The sequence below is a fragment of the Psammomys obesus genome, unplaced genomic scaffold (genome assembly GCF_907164565.1).
Source record: "Psammomys obesus unplaced genomic scaffold, mPsaObe1.curated_primary_1811, whole genome shotgun sequence".
In the NCBI taxonomy this organism is placed as follows: Eukaryota; Metazoa; Chordata; class Mammalia; order Rodentia; family Muridae; genus Psammomys; species Psammomys obesus.
The window spans coordinates 14060395-14082087 of NW_026592666.1; the positions used below are offsets into that span (position 1 = coordinate 14060395).

The 21693-nt window shown below is 46.4% G+C and overlaps 1 protein-coding gene across 3 annotated transcripts in view; it reads right to left on the minus strand.

Moving 5' to 3' along the window:
• Dscam (DS cell adhesion molecule) overlaps positions 1-21586 on the minus strand; it is a 527122-nt gene extending 505536 nt beyond the window's left edge. For all 3 annotated transcript variants that reach the window (XM_055614797.1, XM_055614798.1, XM_055614799.1), the window contains exon 1: positions 21542-21586. In XM_055614797.1, coding sequence (XP_055470772.1) covers positions 21542-21584 — 43 coding nt within the window. In that variant the 5' untranslated portion in view covers positions 21585-21586. The remainder of the gene's footprint in view (positions 1-21541) is intronic.
• Positions 21587-21693: the final 107 nt, after the last annotated feature.

Below are 21693 nucleotides of genomic sequence, written 5' to 3' on the forward strand. Positions count from 1 at the left end.
TGTATATGTGTGTATGTATGTGTATATGTGTGTTTGTATGTGTGTGTAGTGTGTGTGTGTGTGTGTGTGTGTGTGTGCACATGTATATGGAGTCAGAAGACAGCCTTCTACTTTTTATTTAAAATGGGGGTCTCTCATTGTTTGTTTAAAAGTCACGGAAAACCTGTCACCAGGGGAGAAAAGCAATCAGCTGTCCTACCCAGCTGTCAGGCCTATTCACCACAGCAATGACGAGCCTGGCAGATATCACCCTGGTAAACCAGTGCACTGTGGCACTTTCATCTTGGTAACTGACAATTGTCTAATTTGACTTAAGGAAGAGTTCATGCCTGGCTCAGCCCCTGGCTGGAATTCCATAAATCCTGGAAGAGAACCTACCACTGCCATTCTCCTAGGCCGACAGAATTCTAACTGTAACCTATGTACTTACTCGTTATTTATACAGAAAGCGCAGCTCTTACCCTTTATCAAGAGGCTTTTTGTAGCAGACAGAGACCATTACAGAACTCCACAAGTGGCCAAAATGCAGAGCATGGTAGTGCATGGAGGCCCAGCCCAAACTGATAGAGCGATCCCTGCGTCCCGGAGGGGAGTGGGAGCACTGTACCAGCCAGAGGACCAAGGCAGTCAGTGCTTTCCAGACATGACAGAGAAGCTGCACACAGGAAGTTGCAGCAACACAGTTCTCCTCTTCCAGACCCCATAACAGCACCAGTTGACATGGCCGCCAACTTGTGTGGGGACAATCTCTTAAGGCCCCACCCTACACAAAGAGCTACAGGCAGTCAGTAGCTGCTGAGAAACAGAATAACTTTCCTCCGGGGGCAAGCTCCCTGAGAGTTTGTCCAGCCCCAAGTGGTCAGCGCTAAATGTACATAGGAGCAACAGTAAATGAACTCAGGGTGTGTGTGTGTGTGTGTGTGTGTGTGTAACAGTGATAAAGAAGTGGTCATGGATTTGAGAGGGGGGAACACAGGAGGAGCTGGAGGGAGGAGAGAGGGTGGTAGTTATATAAACACATAGTCACATGTGCAACTCTAATTTGTTTTAATGTTAAATGATGCTGCAGTCAGAACCTGCTCAATGTGCTGGGGAAGCACCCAAAAGCCCAAAGTGGAAGAAAGGGAGGAGTGAGGCCAGGCGTCATATTGAATGTCTCCTCATCTGGTGACACACTGGATGGAGGTGTCATGGGCTGGGATGGGGAGATCTCGCTTCCTTGGAGGTAGGAGGTTTCAATCAGAGGAAGAAAAAGGTCCACTACACCCCCCAGGAAGTTCTCTCTGGGTCATGGTGAAAATCTGACTGAGGATAAGCATGGAAGCCATGTGGGAGGTTAAGGCAGTAATCAGACTAGAGGGCAGCAGGGAGGGAAGTGGAAACAAGACTTTGGAAAGTCACCCAGGTTTCCTGATAGTTTAAATACAAGATGTCAACAACACTACCAATGGAGATGGAGAGCATCATGGGAAGGGCTAACAGTCAGAGTCACAAAGGCGCGTGGATCGGCTAATTCTCTGTTCTGGTGATACAACAGAGGCAGCTTAGAGGAGAAGAGAAGTGCACAGTGGTGAGGAAGGCATCGCACCAGGAGCAGGAGCTGGCCTGGCAGTCAGGAAGCAGAGGGAGCACATTTCCTCTACAAACAGGAAGCAGAGAGAAGAGGGAGAGAGAGATAACAGGAAGTAGGGCCAGTGTACAAACCCTCAAAGCCCAGCCCCAGTGACACACTTCCTCCAACAAGGCTCCACCTTCTCAAGTGGTACCCACCAGGTGTTCACATGCATGAACACCTATGGGGGCATTTTCCATTCAAGCCATGACATTAGGTATAGGATGCTTCCTTTCATGTATAGAATCCTCATTCTATATATGAAGAAAGGCATGAAAGTAAAAAGATGGCTAAGGAGTGTGAAGGGGAAGAAAGAAAAGAAAGGGGCAGATGAGAAAGGGAAAGGATAGCAAATGTTCCCTAAGTACATGATGCGCAAACATAGGAATGGCATCGTCAAACATGTCAGTGTGCATGACTGACAAGTGCTAATGAAAGTAAAATGTGTGAAGAGTACGAGAGACCGAAGGATGGACCAGAACTTCTGTCCTATGCAGCAAGTAAAGAGCCATGCAGATATGGAGAGCAAAACCATGAGGTGGGAGCAGGAGAGAGGAAAATCCAGACTCTTGTTTTAGAGAAGAGGAAACATGAGGCATCCGGAAAGTTCGTAAAAGTCAACAGCTGGGTTTCAGGGTCTGGAGGGACTGGACCAAAACACAGTGGGAAAGGTGTGGGCAGATTTGAGCATAGCAGTCACCTTGGAAACAGATTCCATCAGTTAGTCAGTCAGTCAGTCAGTCAGTCAGTCAGTCAGTCAGTCAGTCCATCGATGCCTGGGCCTAACTGGAATGCTGTAGGAAGGAAGGAAGTTGAGGCTTGGGGTATCACAGTTAGTCTCATGGAGAATAAGCTTCCAGGGAGCCCAAAGAGAAGCCACAGGGCATGGCACCCAGGACCCAAGAGAAGGCTTCCAGAAGAGGGGTCAGCCACAGGGGAGCACAAGGAGGAGTAGAGACAGCAGGGTCCCTGGGTACTGACAAGAACAGCTCCAGTGAAGCAGTGAAGATAGTTAGCATCCTCAAAGGCAAGGGCAGGAAACGAGTCAGACCGGTCTCAAAGGACATGCTGGTGTCTTGTCTGCAACAGGAGAAACAGACGTGGGCACATTTGTGACAGCGACACTGCAGGTCATGGTCCACTGGCTTCACGTGTGAAACAGCAATAGGGTGTGGCACAGGGCTACACACGCAGCGGTCACAGAGGGAACTGCGTCAGGTCTCACCCGAGCAAGCTTACAGGGCACCCACGCGCACACTGGTTTCTCATACTTTCATTGTAAAAAAAGCATCAGAGAAATCACATCAAATAAATGTGAATCGGAGAAATAAAGCACTTCAAAATGTGTTGGTGAGAATGGGACTTTCATGTCTTTGTTTCCTGTAGACTAACAGCAACATGCGGGTGTGATGTGTTGGCCTGGGGGTGGAGGGTCAGACTGAGCTCATACAGGGGAGGACAAGGCTCCTGGAGGATGGGCGATGAAGGCCGCTAGGTGTGGTTGTCAGTCTGAGCTTGCTAAGGGCAAAGCTTGGGTCAATATCCTCACCAGGGCAAGGTAGTGTGGGTGGGCACTACAGCGTGGGACCTATATTCACAGCTTCATATTAAATGCTGATTGTATTGATTAAAATAAGAGCCTCAAGCGGCTCATCCTCTTTCTGCTCTGCTTCCACAGGTAAGGTCCTTGTCCACAAAGTCCTCTAACAGTTGGGCCAAGGATATGGCTTTATATGCCCTGAGGGAACTGGATAGTGGGCAGCGTTTATCCAAAGTGGGGGCTGTTCTGAACAGAGGCCGGCATGGTTACTTAGTAGGAATTAGACTTCTGAGATGTAGGAGTTCCGGGAAGGTGTGGACACCCACTGACACCGGTCACAGGAAAGGCAAGCTGGAGAAGATGCAAGTCTAAGCTCCTGGTTTACAGGTAAGCATTTTCTAGTAAAACTGGGAGGTTGCGTTTTTAATACAGACACTGGGGGATGGATATAAGAGTGTGGGGGACATGAGCTTGTTGAAATGTGGAGGTGATGTGATTCAGTGATGTGGGGCCGCTGATATGTGTTTAGTACCCTAGGAACTAAACAGTCTACTTCACGGAGGGGTGACTGTGAGAAAGGCTATGATCAAAACTACTCCTAAAATCTGTGAATGAGGCTTCCTTGGGAGAGTGATGCCTAGCACACACAAAGCCCCAGCTTTCAGCCCAGTATGCCACTAAACAGGGTGTAATGATTGGCACTTGAGAGGCAGAGCCAGAGGATCAGGAGTTCAGGGTCATACTCAGATTCATAACAAGTTTGAGGCCAGCCAAGGCTTCCTGGCATGCTGCCTCGAGAATAAGCAACAATAATAAAACTCTGAGGCTCCCCAACCATATCCACATTACAGAACTTTCTCCCAGAATTTCCCTTCAAGGAAACACAAAAACAATGTTTAATCTTTGCCTCCACTGTCCCAGCTTCTGGAATAGTTGCATCTCCAGTTGTGGGGCAAATGTTGCCATTTGATATGGCATTAATGCTCTATAACCAGTGTCAATGCCAGGAGCTTGTTGCTGGTCCAGTTTCAAGTGTAAGCTCCACTCAGGTTCTGGGATTAAACTTCCCAGGTTCAAAGTTTGCCTCTACCGGCTGCAGCATCTGTGGCGCTGGGATAGCCTCCCCCACCATGCCTTGGTTTCCTCTGAGTGTCAGACTGGGATAACACTAACAAGCACTCAAGGATTTGTTTTCACAATCAAACTATAAGTAAGGTGAAATAAGCCTTGCACAGTTCTCAGGACAGACAGAGGTCAGCAATTACGACAAGCCCAACATTGCATAAGAAAGTGACTTGTGTAGATGTCACCATAGCTGCAAGTTCATGATCACTTAGCCAGCAGGGAGGAAATCAAGTAGCCTTGAAGCTCTCTGCCAGGTGGCTCTTCTATGGACTAATACCCATGGTGTACAAGGTGGCTGAGAGGTCCAAGGAGGTGGGGGGCGTGCAAAGCACAACTCTCATAGGAACACTGCTAACCAGCCCCACAAATCGTGTGTCGCAGGGGGGATAGCCAGATCAAATGCCATACTCTACCACCTCAGTGCCCCCCAGGAGGAGTTGGTGAAAACATCACCCATAGATGAACATATGTGCATGCACACACACACACACACACACACACACACACACACACACACACTGTGCACACATACACAGGCACACACTATTCGTATCAGAAGAGCTTTCATCTGAGCTGAAAATCCCTAGCTGGTGTTCTCTACACTCTTCAAGCCATGTGTCCCACACATCCTTCACGAAGACACTCAGACAATGGCACTGTGGGAGGCTCAGACACGTCTCAGCAAAACCAGTCTGCACCTTCTTCTGGTGCGCCACCAGTGAAAACACAGCCCTGTCTAATTTGGTCTCCAATTCTGAATTTGCTAAATGTTTTGATTCTAACATTTTTGGCATTGGGAAAATTGATGCCTTGTTCAGAAAGTCTGAAATGCAAAGTGCTTAAAGAGAGACAGAGGCTTCGAGTTTGGAGTTGGAAAGACCCTGGCAGGTAGCATGGGTGTGATACAAATCTTGGTCCTCTCCAATCTCACTCCTCAACAGGACACAGAACCATGAGGCATTTCACAACAGCAGAAGTCCATTAGCCTACCCTTTAGTTGCCAAACTTAAACAAGTGAATGGGTGGCAAGGAAAAATAAATGAATTTTCCATATGTTTATAACAAGTTCAAAGTCAATATCTCACTTGCTCAACATGACTCTTAATTGCTCAGCTTGAAAGCAAATTTCACATAGCCATCTGCAGTGTAAAAGCTGCAAAGGAATCCAAGTGGCTTGATTGAAGAGTCAAGCAAGTTTATTGTGAAGAAAGTAAAAGCCACAATACCACACCATATCACCTGTGCTCCAAAGGCCTTCCTGGAACTGCCAATGACCTGCCTGGGACTGGAATCATTTAATGACACAGGGGCGTCTCCCTCTGAGAAACTCATGTAGAACATTTTGCCTCCCAGTGAAGATGCCAGGAGCTAGGACCCTCACTCTACTGTTCAGCTGGGCTTCAGTCAGCTCCTATTTAATCCCATTGGCTTTACTGTTTAATGGCTGCACCCACCTCCCAGCTTTGGGCACTGCAGGAAATACTCCGGATAAAACCTTACAGCAGTCACTCGGTTCTGGAGGTAGACAGTAAACCTCAGCTACTGGCCATCGCCACCACCACTGTTATAGTGGCCAGACACACGGTACACTGTGGTCACTGAAACACCTGCACCAGGGGCTCCTTGTACCGTGTGCTCCCGTCCTTTCATTTGGGAGGAAGGGAGGAACGACGAGGCATCTTTCTTCAAAATAAGCTAAGAGAGTTTAATGTCTCTGAATGATATCCTGTAACCTTCATTGGCAGAGAGGAGAAAATAAATGCATCTCTCTCTCCCTTGTGTGTGTGCGCATGTGCACAGACAAGCGCAAGCACACCGGTATGGTGCTTGTGCAAATATTTTCCTCTATCACTTTCCATCTTTTTTGAGCACTGGACCTAGAATTCAAAATCCAACCAAGCTGTCTAGCCAGTGAGCTCCAGAGATTCACCTGCCTCTGGGTTCCCAGTCCACTCTGGCGCACCTGGCTTCTTGTCTAACATGTCTGCGAAGGGTCCGCACTGAGCGCCTCAAGCTCGCACAGGAAGGCACATGCTTTACCACGGAGCGCTCTCTCCACCCCTGCACTGGGAGGGCACTTTCATTAGCTCATTGATTCTGGCACCCAGCGTTTCCCACAATAATGGAAGCAACCCGAGGACAGGCAGTGTTGAGTGCTGTCTACTCTGAAGTGAAAGACGGCCTAGGTGCCAGCCAGGCCAAAGCACATGTACACTGACAGAAAAAAGCTTCTTGGTATTCCAAATACATTCATGGCAACCGGACTGCTTCCTGACACCCCCGGCAAGCAGGGGCAGTGGGGGTGGCAGGTGGGAAGGAAATAGGAAACCCCTCAATCTATACAAGAACCTGAAACCTCAGTTTCTTTACCCTGTCTCCTATGCATTTTTTTATGCATTTTACCCTTACAAACTTCAGTATCCTCTAGCCCAACTGATATGCTCAGCATGGAAAAACGAACCCAATAAATGAACTTAGTGAGGACAGCAGCACCTTACAAAAATGGCGGGCATGTTAGAGAACACCCTTCAGAGGGCCACCGTAGACACAGGCAAACCCAGGGAAGCGAATCTATCCAGAACGATGACTGGGTATACCTTCTGGACTGTGCAGCTTGCACTGAGCACAGCTGTTTTCAGTTCTAGCATACTCTACTCTGAATGTCTCCGAGTAATTAATACTTTCCACTAGGGCTTACTTGTTTCTGGCAGCAACTCCACACTGGCCTCTGCCTGAGCCACCAGATGACATTAATATCCAGCCCTGATTGCAGGGCAACAAGACTCATAGCACTTCCAAAACACAAGCCCACGTCCACAGCAAGGGCAGGCCTCCACCCTGCAGGCAGAACTGGACACTCTAGACACAGGCAGCAGATGAAGGAAAATGCATTCTGAGTGGTGAGCACACAGGATTAATCACATTGTAATTTAATCATCTGATCAAACACAAATTAGCATAATCACTTGAGGGAAGAAATGGCTGGCAGAAATCAGGCATACCTCCAGGATCCCTGTCCTTAATGATGTAAAGGGAAACATGGATTTGGTTTGTTTTTTTATTATGAAAAAAATAGTAAACAATGGTAATAAATGCAAACCCAGTGAGCTACAATTTCAGTAGCTGAGAAATTATAACTGAGGTTTTATTGAGAATATCTTCCTTTCTCTTTCCAAGATTCTCTTAGAACTCACGGTCATAACAAATTTGGGGCTAAGGATGGAACAGGCATAGAGAGTATGCCTGGGATCTCAGCACTCAGGAGGTGAAAGCAGAGGATCAGGAGGTCAAGGTCATCCGCAGCTACACAGTGAATTCCAAGCAAAACTGGGAGAGATTCGATGCTGCCTCACATTAAAGAAATGTGTTATTATAGTGAGGCTCTAGCCTAACGTACACGATCTCAGTGCAGGCCCTAATAACAATTTGGATAAGATCATCCTTTGTTCTGAGGGCCATCCTGAATATCATGGGATGCTAAGCAGTATCTCAGGTTTCTACCCCTCCACTCCAGTATCAACATCCCTGTGCCCATTCAGACCTGTGACACCTAAGCATTGTCCCTGTGGCCACAAAACTGCCATTAGAGGAGACCTTGGGATTAACCTAAAAATGACAACATAAAGACCATACTTCTCTTAAAAATAGCCAAGTGAGAATGAGTGCTGTTCTTATTTATTACCACCTGCCCCCCAAAAAGGAACCCAAAATACATTTCCTGGCTTCATGAAGTCCACTTTATATAGTGGTTCTTTCTGAAGCTCTGTAATAACTGGTGATGCCCATGTCCTGTGCTTCAGAGAAAAATAGTTCACAGGGTGCCAGTTCTCCTTGCCCCCTTGCAGACGGAGGCAGAGCGTCTTCTAGGAGCACTGAGTGGAGGTCACAGGCTGAGGGATCATGGCACATTGCTCTCAGACTGCAGTGGGACCCAGCAGGTGTCCATGTCTCCACTTCTTGGTAAGAATAGGTTACTCAGAAGTTAGGCAAGCATGGAGCCTGCAAAGACCTACAGGCTCCTGGGGAAAACATCACCCTTTTCTTTTTCTTTCTTTTTTTTTTTTTTTTTTTTTAGAATTTTCTGAATTTTATTTTTTTCTTTATTAATTACACTTTATTCACTTTGTATCCCCCCTGCGGTTCCCCCCCTCCTCCTGTCCCAATCCGTCCCTTCCTCCACCCTCTGCATGCATGCCCCTCCCCAAGCCCACTGATAGGGGAGGACTTCTTTTCCTTCCTTCTGATCCTAGTCAATTAGGTCTCATCAGGAGTGGCTGCATTGTCTTATCACTCTCTCCCTTTGTACAAGGAAGCTTGATGGTTTTCTCCCAATGCCCAAGAAGAGAGAAAGGGGGTAAGAAAAAAAAAGGACGTGGGGTACAGATGGAGACAGCCCCCCTGGAGCTAGGTGTGTCTAACAGGTGTGTCACAGGGTCACACACCTCCAGTGTCCAACCTTTCACAGGAGAGAAGGGTCCTAAGGACAGTCATCCCTACTGAAAGCTGTTGGAAGCCCAGGGAAAATCATTCTCAGTAAACTACATAAGAAGCATTTTCCATGGTTTGAGGTGATTTTTCTAACCTGAGTCATACAGTGTCTCATATTTATATTCTATCACAAAGGTGTCTCCCTATTTACAATTACTCCTGGGTCTTTCACAGGCTATTAAGGCTGGTGATGGAAATATTTACGACCTTTCTATGAAGGAGAGATGAGAAAGACTGACCCACTCCACTCGGAACCTCTAAAGAGAACAATGTGTGACACACCACGCACGCAAGCTTCAAAGCTCCCGATTGGAGAAGACCTGGTGCTATTTTAAACTGTCATCATCCTCCATGAATTCCCTCAGAGCTCTAGACTCCTGAACACAATCTTCTCTCAAAAATAAAATTAAAGACACAGAGATTCAGGAGCCTATTGTTGCCAAGAAGCAGGCATTGGCTCAGCTTTCACAGCGATGAGTAAGCAGAAATGGCAAGCCCTTGGCCTGCAAAGCCTTTTGTCCAGTCCTCTGAAGCTCCAACTAACAACATCCGCCTTGAAGGGTCATTTCTGCAGTGACTCACAATAAAATGGCCAGTGGATTTGAACATAAAACTCTTTAAGATACCAAGAAGGGAAAGGTTATTTTTAATAATATCTAAAATAAGATCTCAGTACCAAAAAAAAAAAAAAAAAGGTATTTTTAAAGGTTTTGAATGTAGGCCTTTCTCCAGAACACATTTGAGTCTATGTTAGTTTTTTAAAAATCAAGGACACAGTATTTGGGAAAGATAATTCCACCACTAATCAATGCCCTCAGCTTTGTCATATGGGTGGCAAGGTTTGCAATGAATGGCAGAAGTCCAGCCCATATGCTGTTTTCTCTTTCCTGACAACATAGTGGACGGTTTATGCATTGGACAGTAGATACAGTTAAACTGGTCACTTGTCTATAAGAAGAGAGTGGGCACCAGGAAAGTTTACCCCAAGGCCCTGCTGTCTAGATTTGCAAAGATACTGGGCTGCAGGCAGCATCCCAAGGTGGGCAGCCCAGAGGCAGCATCTCTAACTACAGGTAGGTCCACTTCCTCCCTGGCTTCTTCCAGGCTGACTCATTATCTAGCTTATTCAATATGACAACCTAAAGGATCTCCTTTGTCAATCTCTTGCCCCAGAAAAATGTGGCCATCTTTAGGCTTCAGGGGGCTTCTCTGCTAGGCTTCCAGATGCTAATAAAAAAGGAGTCAGGAGAACAAATACAGCTGGGTTGAGTACATAGCAAACCTTCTCCCAGCAATAAAACAAATCATCAAATATGCTAGAGAAAGAATTGCATATATCAGAAGGATTGATCAGTTCATAAATAACAGACAGGTAGATATATAAAAGATAGGCAGAGAGATAGACAGATGAAAGACAGGTAGATAGATACATAGATAGATTATAGATACAAGATAGATAGGTAGATGGCAAATAGATGAGAGATAGATACATAGATAGAGAGAAGATAAATGACATAGATAATAGATAGATAGCAGATAGATACAGAGATGATAGATAGATAGATAGATAGATAGATAGATAGATAGATAGAAGGTTGATAGATAAATACAGAGATACAGAGATACAGATGATAGATGACAGATAGGCAGAAAGATGATTGATAGGTAATAGATAGATGAGTGATAGATAAATGATAGACAATGACAAAAAATGATAGATGAATAAATGATAGGAAGGTATATAAAAGACAGATGACATATAATAGGTGGATAGATGATAGATATATAGATGATTGATAGGTAAAAGCTAGATGAGAAACAATTATATTAAGATGAATGATAGATGGATATGATAGACATATAATATGTTATATATAGATAGCTCAATAATATATAATGGATAAATGATAGACAGCCAGATAATAAATAGATAATAGACAATGACACAGAAATAGGAATAATATATGGGCAGATGATATGTAGTCAGATGACTGAGAACAGATGATAGATGATTGATGATTGATAGATAATAGATAATTATAGATAATGATAGGAGACAGTGATAGACACATGTACAAACAATTCTGTAGCTACCATATTCTATATTAGGAGTGATTTTGAGCAATCACACTTACTCTGAGTCTTTCTCATCATCTGCTCATATCTCTGTAGAGTTGATGAAGGAAGCCCTAACCCTTCACATACATTACCATCCAGTAAATCACTACCCCATACCAAGATACCCAGCAGCGCCTCACAGTGCCCTGGAAACTACTTGGATAACTTTCTAGCCAATATCTGTTATCCACCTTAACCAAAGCTCCTTCCCAGTACATATTTTTGCAGAGGCATACAGTGGGCCACATATATGAAAACACCCAAAGGCATACACATGCCTTAGATCACATAATCAGGCTCTCTAGAGAAGAAACTTGGCCGCTGTATAAGAAATTACATCTTCTATAACTTGAAGTGTTACCAGGGATGACGAAAAACTACAAAGTGCTGAACAAAAGCAGAAACACTGAGGGAGCAACCTACAGGCTCCCAGCACTGAGGTTCCCAAAGAAGTCTCAAGACCAGGAAAATCTCATAAGAAACCTCCTGTTTTCTTCTTCCCTCTCCTGGCCTACCTACCTAGGCATCCTGAGCCTTACCTAGGAGAGTCCAGAGAAGGGGACATTCACTGAAGTCCAGCTCAAGGGGAATGCAGACTGTTGACTCCTCCCCTCCCACAGTCCTCTTATTTGGCAATGGGGACAGAGGAGTTTGCAGCTATGGACCTAATGTATTGGTCTCTTTCTCATAGCCTCTTCCTTCATCAACATATTATTCCTCTCAACCTCTACTTCCACTTCCGTTGGCTCTGAGCATCTTGAACTATTGAAGCCTAGAGAATATTCTAGCCCAGCCCTCCCACCCTCAGGTACGGAATGGCATACCTGTTGGGGTGTTTGGAGTGGAGGGAAAGGGTGAGGTTTCTTGTGACTGTGCATACCAATGGAAGTTGTTGTTCTGCTGTGAGATTCCAGAGGACAAATGGAATCAACCCCCAAGCAAAGCTAAGTACCTCAAACCAATACCAAGATAATCTCTTACGTCATTAGTTTTCTCCCCAAACTATTCCCTGGATTTTCCATCAAGCCTGTTCTAAACAGTAGCCAGCAGAGTGAGAAGCTACCGCTTCTCCACTAACATACACATACTCTCATGTAATTTCCCATATCCCTCAGGGTCAGCTGTCCTGCCAAGGCACCGTACAGACTGCCTATTTAACCGCCCTGTGGAAGGACAGTTCCAAACTTTTGAAAGCACTTTTTGTCTCTTGTACTTCATTTTCACTAGACAGAGAAGTAAATTAATGACTTCTTTGCTGGACCTGGTAACAGCACCCTATCGCTATGATTAAATACCTCTACAACAGCAGCCTTAAGAAAGAAAGGGTCAGGGCTGGAGAGATGGCTGTCTTTAAGAGCACTGGCTGCTCCTGCAGAAGACCAACTGTGGTTCCCTGTACCCACAAGGCAGCTCACAATTGCTGATAGCTCCACTTGCAGGGAATCTGACCACCAAGCTCTGGTCTCCAGGCATGAATATGGTATACCTGTATACATTCAGGCAAACACTCATGCACATACAATAAAAATGATTTTTTTTAAGATAGAGGAGGTTTTTGCTCAGGTTACAGTCCACCATTTCTGAAAGACCATGGCAGGAACGGGAGGCAGAGACAGATCCACAGTCCAGAGCAGAGAGAGTGCATGCTCACTGCTCAGTCTGGACTCTCAGCCCAAGACCCACATCCGGGAATGGCAGTGTTCACACAGGGCTCAGAATCCCCACATTAATCAGCATAATCAAGACAGTCTCTCACAGACATGCCCATGGGCCAACCTGACCTATACAGTCCTCATTAAGACTTTTCTACATGATTGTGCCAAGTTGACAAGTCTAACCAGCACCCATGTTTTAGGCATTTTTTGGTTTTTGTTTTTTAAGACAGGGTTTCTTTGTGTAGCCTAGACTGTCCTGGACTCGCTTTGTAGACCAGGCTGGCCTTGAATTTTCTGTCTCTGTCTCCCTGAGTGCACCGACTACAGGCACGCATCTCCACACATAACACCCATTTTAATGTGGTGATGGGGGTTGAAGCCAGGGCTTTATTCATCTAGGTGTGCACCTACTGAGCCACCTTGAAGCCCCTGTACTTCCTCTTCATTAGCCAAAGAAACTGATAATTAAGTGACTACGGTTTACAAGAGTGGACCCAGGAAGGGGAGTGAGCTTCTGCGCGTTACATGGTTGCTCACTTTGCCAGTTGTTGGGTCTCTAGTTCCTTCCTGGAGTCTCACAAGTCATAAACACGGCATGATTATTTGTACCCAAGCTCTGTACATCACTTATTTAAAAATGCTCTGCAGCTGATATTAAGAAATCAACACTATAATTAAGCAGCCTGGGAATTGGGGCTTCAACATCCTAGGGGAACCCTAGAACAACTCACACCACAGCAGGGTGACTGTGGAGAAGAGAAACGAATCTGGAGTTTCCTCAGGAGAAATATGTTTACTTAACGTGCAGTCTCCACAATACTGCCAGAGGACAGGATCTGGCCTTACCATCTGATGTGCCTCTGCGTTAGAATAAAATTGGAGACATTTTCCCACAGTCCACACAGAGCCTCTGCTAACAATCAGCCAGTCACTCCACACAAGCAGCAATCAAAGGCACACGTTTCCACCCTGAAGGAGCCCTCCTCACTGTTGTAACCCGTCCCCGCTAAAACGTGACCATCATGGTGACCCCATAGCGATCAGGGGAGTGGCAGCTCCGTGTCGTTGCTTTGCAGAAGCATCAGCCTTCGGGGAGCTGACAAACAGATGACTCCAACAAAATTTCAAGGAGTACAAATGAATTGTTTCCATTCGCACAAAGGCAGGATAAACGCTGTTTTCCGTTTCTCCGTTCCTATTGAAAGAGTCAGGGGTGTCAGGAGTCACTCTGCTTCTCCTGCCTCTCCAACATGTGTTCTTCAGTCTGGGGAGAACGGCCTCTGTAAAGTTCCTGGCTTGCCACAGACCTTCCTGAAAGAAAAGGCCAATGCTCCACACACTGGCGTGGGTGAGGGGGCGACTTCACTCAGTACAGAATTCCCACACATGTTCAGGGTCTAGAGTGTGAGCGTAAAAAAGGAGCATGGGAGGAAACAAAAGCAGAGGGAGGGCCATATACCATCCTAGGAAGAAGACCATCCTTGTTCTCTGTTTAGTGTGTGTGTTTGGGGGTGGGGGATGTAAGCATGTGCCTTGTGCATGTGTATATGTGTGTATGCATGTGGCTCTGTGTGTGCACATGACTATGTGTATATGTGAGTATGTGTGTATGCATGTGACTGTGTGTGTGTGTGTGTAGGCCACAGGACATGGGCATCACCCGTGGGGATGCACCCACCTCCTCTGAACATGGAGCTTAGCACTTAGCCTAGACTATGTGGCTAGCAAGCCTTAGCAACCCTCCTGTCTCTGGCTCCCCAGCACCAGAATTAAAGTACACACCCCTGACCTTTGCATCTTCGTGGATTGGGGTGAGCTCTGGTCTTCGTGCTTGAGGTGAGGCTACACTTGCAGCCATTTCCCCAGCTCCATGCTTTATTTTTAACATTTTAACTTGGATATACTTAAGAGACTTGTAAGACAGTCTGCTAAGTGAAACAAGCCAGGCACAGAAGGGAAAGTGACTGTCATGACACATGGAACATAAAATAAAAGACTCTTGTATCTAAAAGGTGTGTTCCTTTCCCCTTGTCCAATAACATTTATGTCAATCACACAGTCTGTAGCTCTGTCTCTGGCCCCATCAGGTCTTACCAATTAGAAGTGTGTGTATCTCAATTTAAATCTCCAGAATTTAATAACAGGTTAGTAAGGAGGACCCTGTGACAATAATAAGATCCTCCATGTAAGCCCTTCTCCCTCTCTCTCCCTCTCTCTGTGTCTGTTTGTGTATCTCTGTAATTGTCTCTCTCCCTCTTTTCTCTTCTCTTTCTTCTCTGTCTTTCTGTCTCTGATTCTCTCTGTGTGTATCTTTGTCTTTGTCTCTCTCCCCTTCTCTCTTTCTCTGTCTCTCTGACTGTCTGTCTGTCTGTCTCTCTCTATGTACGTAGTTGCTGTTCTCTGGAAGCACATGTTGACTCCATTCCCCGGTGCCCTGCTGTGGAGTCTCTAGGGGAGGCCCTGCTTATTGTGGAATAACTGTTAGTGGCAATAGCACAGAGACAACATCCTTCCTGAGCCTCACTTATTTATTTGGGAAGAGACGTAAATGAATCTGAACAGGACACAGACTCACTTGAGTCTCTTCCCAAGCCTAGGGAGGACTTAACACTGAACTCCCAGTAGAGTCTGGCACTGTATCTCAGTGATTTGCTTTGTTTTTTCTACAGAGTTCAGAATGGAGCCAGGAACATGGGGAAAGCCCACATTTAGAGTGGAGGCAATCCCTCACAGTTTCTATATCTTTATTTCAGGTTCTTTGCCCCTGCATTTCAAACTGGCTTTCTATAAATAGGAATGCTTGCTCACTCTTAAATCTTACTCACTGTCTTCTGAAGAAAAAAATAACTTAAATAGGGACGTAGGCAAGATTCATCACTCCCTGTCACTCTGGGTCCTGTCGCCTCTTTGCGCTTATCTCATCATACACCTCTTCATCTGCATCGTGCTCTCTCCTTTGAGTGGCTTAATATTTATATATTTACATAGTCTAAGAGAGTTAATCACCCATGTTGACCAACATGGAATAAATTCTGATCTCCAAAAATCAAAAGTACACCGTAAGCTTTACAACCTTAGATCTTTACATATAACAATGGATGTAAAATATAATCTTCTCATGTTACTCTGGTGAGGTGCCAACTTTATATCAGCTCTGCTGCAAAATAAGATATCGGCAAGAGACCTGTAGCCTTTTGAGACTTAAGGAAATAGTAGTGCGACTTTATAGACATAACTAAGGCTTTAAAACTCAAAGGCGTGTGTTTTATGTTTTATTCTCAGGAGCTTCTGGGATGCTGAAATACCAGGTTGCTGTTCCGAGCTAGAGTCCAGAATAGACAGGCAGCAGCCAAAACTCATCAGAAAAAAAGGGGTTTCACAGGCTTCAGTGAAATTGCTGGCTGAGACACCAGGCCCACTGCACCCCAAGAAGGCTCCTGCCCACACAGCAGGCTGCGTCACCAAGAAGAGCCCCACCACCTTCCACACATAAGTCACTTTTGTAAGACAGCACGCCCCACGGTCATCTATGGAGCACAAATGCTTCTTCTACAAGGGGCCAGCTGCCTGTCAGAAAGCAGAGGCAAGCTGCCAGCTGCTCACCCACTGTTCTCATACAGCTAAAACAGAGGCTGGAGGCAAGAGAGCAAACCAGGTGAAGAACCCAGGATGGGGAAGAAGCTAGAGAGAGCCAGAGAGAAGAGAGGTCAGAAGAGAGGAGGAAAGGCTAGAAAGAGAAAGAAGGCTGTTTCACCTCTCTCTGTCTCTCTGTCTCTGTCTCTGTCTCCCCTCCCCCACCCTGGCTTCCATGTGCTCTGCTTTGTGCAAAGGGCACACTTGGGCACGTGGACAGCTCAGCCTGTGCATTGTAGCATCTGTTGAGACTTGGTCACTTCTCAGGTAAGCCCCAAACTGACACGTTATAGATTTCCCTAAAGCCATCAGAGTAAAACAGGCTTTAGGAAGGATAATGGAGGCTGAGCCAGCCCTCTGAGCATCTGGACAAAAGCTGCCTGACCCTTGAACCAACATCAGCCCTTCCCGTTGGCTCTTCTTCCCTGCTGCCCAGGTGGAAGCTTGCAGCCTGCAGAAGGCCCTCTGAAGCTCCCCTCAGAATTCATAACAGCATGCACACACCACAGGACTGCCGGAATCTTCCATTCTTGCAGCATTTAGCAAAGGAAATGCAAGTTTGAATTAGCCTGCGTTTTCAAAACATTAAGGGATGTGAATATAGTTGAGGTGGGGGTTGGAGAAGAGGCAGAGGTGAGCTGAGAATATCTGTGCCCAGATCCTCGGAACGTGAAGAGTTAAGGCCAGTCCAGAGGAGCAGGTGCTGCCCAGTTCGCCTGGCCTGGCGTGGGGGGTCGGGCGCGGCTCCAGGCCCCCAGAGCCTTGAAGTCACAGCTGTGGGGGATTGAGGGACTGCAGACAAGCAGCACGCCAGCATCGCCCCTGCTACCAGCAGCAGAGCAGAGGCCCCGCAGCTCCTGGAATGACATTGGAAGGTCAGCCAATCGGGCAAGGAGCTGCCCCCTCCAAGATACACACGCCACCCCTGGACTTCCTCGCCAGTGTGCACGGCAGGACACTGAGGCACCTGTCTATTGACCATGGGCTCCAGACACCTCCCTTTTCACTGTACATCTTCTGGGATTGGAGACATGGCTACAAGCTGCGTCCCTCTTCACAAACGGAAACAAAGGCTGCCGACCATCTCTGACCTGCCAAACCCTGAACATAATCGCTGTGTGTAAACCCCCACCTCCCGAGCCACAGAGTCTGGACGCAATGAACTTGAAAGACACTGGGGAGACGGCTTCTCAGGAAAGCCCTGGACCAGCGTGCGGAGCGTCCTCACAGGCAGGTTTGCCTGCTCTGTAGAGAGCTTGCTGCAGGAGTCTGGCGAGGTTTGCCGCCCACTAGTGTCCTATGGCGGGGACACAATTGACATGCAGGTAGCAGCAGCTCAGTGTCTCCCAGGCTGACAGTGCCTACCACCTAGGCCCAGCATGCTCCTGAGTGCCATGGCCAAGAAAATGTCCACGCGCAGCCCCAGGACACCCACTAACCTAGGTGAGCCTCACTGAAAAGCCAGGAGAATGAAAGGTTCGTTCTAAAAACACCTCCAATGTCCTACTATTGCCTCCTTAATTATGCTTAACCACATTCACAATCAAGATTTTGTAAGTGCAGGAAATGGGGAAAGCCATTGCTCTATTTTAAGACAAACAAAACAAAAAAAAAAAAAAAATCACACACACCCATTTCCCACGGTGCTTATGGATCTTCAGCTGGCCCCTCCCCCTTTACATTGAGTTTCCATGGCACTGAGCTGACCCCTGCTCAGCCTTGGCCACTTTCCTTGTTTACTCAAGACACATCCATGATAACATATTTTGCCAGCTATGTGGAGATTCAGGCCTCAGGAATTTAAATGGACAAATTTATTATTATTATTATTATTATTATTATTATTATTATTATTATTATTTTGGCAAAATTATGTCCCCCAGCAACGCAGTGTATGGGGCAAGGCATGCCCTGTGATTTGCTGGTTCCCAGAGAACCCCAAATAGCAAGACGGAGAGTCAAGGAGAGGAGGCATAGTGGCTGGCATTTATTAAAGGTCTGCCTGGCATTTTGTTTGCCTACAGAGGGCAGCTTGTAGGGGCATGCAGCTTCTGTGCAAAGGCCTGGGAATTTTACATGAACTCTGAAGACAGACATAATCTCACTCTTCTCTATGGGGAGAAGGAAGATGTTTTTGCTTATATATTTCTGTGGAAACTAACACTTAAAATATCACCTTGGAAGACTTCAAGATGCACCAGTATTTACAAAAACCTGCTTCTACGGTTGGATAAAATCTCAGGTGTCAATCTGTATGCCTGGTCATGAGATCGCAGAGTCCCAAAGGTCCCGCACACTCTGCATGTCCTTGATAAGCTTCTCACCACCACCGCTCCACCCTCTCCTGCTACAGCTAAGGAGGCTCAGGAAGCCCGACAGCACAATGCAGGATGCTCAAAATCTCATGGCCAAAGAAATGTCAATGGCAAGGATTCATGTATGGAAAGCCAGCTGCTGGATGCAGCAAGGACACAGTCTATGTAAATCTGCTTACTGTCTCCATTTTGCTTGTTTGGAGCCCACCGCTGCCCATACCCTTGTCGGGAATGTCACATGAGGAGGAGCTCGCTGGGCTTGAAAGCAAGAGCGCCTTGCAGAGATGCAGCCCGGTGGTCGTGCAGAGCACACACACAGCGCATGTACCTGCAGACACACATGCCCCTCCAGCTGTCCTGGGCACATTTCCAGGGTCCGAGGTGATGCCGAGGGCTCACAGCCCCCTGCGCCTTCCCAGGTGAGCTCACACATGCAGAGACTGCTCTCTTGCTTCTGGTCTTTGCCCCAAATGCTCTCTGCAGTCTGTCCAGCAACAATGCTTTAAAAAAAAAAGCCCTCCCCCCCACATTACATGCTTTCCACTGTTCAAATGAAGACAGACTGTCTAAAACACAGACCAAACATTCTTGCTTCCTAGCCCCTCCTCCAAATATCCAGTTGTATAATATTTTACAAATGAAAAAATTGACTATAATAGGAATTTTTGTGTTTGAGGCCTAGGAATATTCAGTTTGGGTCTTATCGTACATTTGGGTATTTTTCAAAATGAAGATAGGTCAAAATATTGCAGTTGCTGACCAAAAAATAAAAAAGGACTCCATTCATATATATGGAGTCAGGTAGTATTTAGTTTCATATTTTTGAAATGTAGTTTTACTAAAAGCAGCATTTTAAACCAAGCTCTTATTTTGATATGATTAAATATATATAAATATATAAAATATATTTTATAATATTTTGCATAGTATGTCTCAACATCATCCCTAGAGGAATCCAAAAATACACACACACACACACACACACACACACACACACACACACCAATGCAAAAGCCCAAACCTCTGGAGTCAGCCCTTTCCATCACGCTCGCTCATTTTTACATAAGGCGGCTCCCTGGCCTCCAGCTGATAGGGTCAGAGCAGCGTGCCCATGCATTTTACTGCAACAACCCCCCCCCCCATTCTCACAACAGATGTTAAAAGGCAAATAATTCCTGCATGACTCTACCCAGGTGCACATGATCAATTGTTGCATGGATTTTCCATATGATAGATTTCACTCAATCCGAACACTGCATAGAATTCTTTATATAGCATTTTCAGTTATGAAAAGCTGATTTAAAAGTCACGGACATTGATAGCATCTCTGCATCAGAGACTATCATAATTTCTTCTGCATCATGCCACATAGATATCACACTGCAATGTAGACACTGGTTGACTGACAGCCAGAACAGCCTGGCTCGCCATCCCGAATCATCTATTTCTCCCCAGAGTGAAAATCTCCCTTCATCCAATAGCCCAGGCCTTTGCAAGGAGTCCAGCCATTTCGTGCTGACAAGGGAGACAGGCTGTCAAGCTTTGGAACACCTCTGTGAACATCTGGGCCTTCTCTGTGCTTTCCCACTAAAGCAGCAAGCAGCAAGGGCAGCTCTCAAGACTTGACTGCAGCTCAGAAACCTCAGAAGCACAGCTGTGCCCCTAGGTGAAATTCCCCCAGGAGGCAGGAAGGGTTAGTGCCCTCTGGGAAAGGGGGGTGTCTTGTCAGAACTTGTTGTAATTTTCCCCCTGGGAGGAAATCTCCAGATGAAAGCTCCCGTCACTTTGCTTTCAGTTACATTAAAGAGCAAAGGACCATTTTCGTGTGAATTTGGGGTACCTTCTTCATTTGGCTCCATCTTTTCTTAGTCATTTTTTTAAACCTGGGAAACATCATGTCCTTCCTTTGGCCATGGCTTAGCTGTTCTCTAAATCTGCGAAGAAAATGCAGCTAGTGCTTACAGCTTCCCTGGGTGTCTTCCAGAAAAATCTTCCAGCCTCCCCTTGGCTTCTCCCCCTGTTTTACTGTAAGGAAGAGTATATTCATTCTCAGTCTCTTATATTCATATACTCTCCCCTTCTCCTCTCTCTCCTGGGTATAATGGTTTAATTTTAACTGTCAGCAGGTTAGACGTTTTATGCAGATGTTCCAAATTTTGAGGTGGGGATTGAAGAACTGGATGCTTCCAAGCGATACCAAATGATGACAATTCCCTCTTTGCCACATGAAAAAAAAAGCCATCCATACATGTAAGTTCATATTTACGCTGTGACAGGCAGCCTAAGGTACAGACACACTTACTAATTGGGTTTGACTCCATCAAAAGCAATTAAATACCAGGAAGAAAGCATCTCAACATGCAACACTGAGCTGAACATGAAGGGGAAATATTATGTACAGCGGTCACTGATTTCACTTTTACAAGTATACAGGTGATTTAAAAAAATTGTCAACATTACAGATGATGTAATGCTTAGCGGTGCATATTTTTACATGCTGCGAGGACCATGTCGTGTCCAGGGGACGAGGGGGATGCAGACAGACGCATCTTCCCCACAGCCTTCCAGGATGCACTGTAGCAGAATTAAGCAGAGGCTTTAAGGCTCACGAGCGCAGAACCTGAAGGCTACTATCTTAATTGGCCCCTGCACCTGCCTGCGCTCCTAAACGCCATGTCCTTTTTTTTTCCTGGTTGTGATATTCAAAGCCGCGATCATCCCCTTGCTTCTCCCCAAACCTGGCTGGCTGTGATGAGGTAGCTGTCTAGCTCTGGAGTTGCTCTCTGAGCTAGCACTTGGCTAGCTAGCTAGGTAGGATGCTTCCAGCGTTTGGCAGAGCCATGCCTTGCCAGCCTCCTCTCCATACGCCTAACTAACCTCTCCAAAGCAATGCAAATATATTTTTTTAAATAAATAAATGAACGCATGCATTAACATTCCGACCCGGATAGGAAAGGAAAGGGAGGAAGACTTCACCCATGCATCCAGACCCCCGCACCGCACCCACCCTCGGGCCCCTTCCCAGACAGGAACCAGCGCAGACCGAAAGGCTCACCATTCGCGAAGCTCTGGAACAAGGAGAGAGCCAGTATCCACATGCCCCTGCTGCTGCCCGGCCTCCCGCGAGCCAGCGAGCCAGCGAGCGAGCCACGCGCCGGCCTCGCCCCCCGCGCTGCGCTGCGCTCCGCCGCGCCCGGCCCGGCTCCG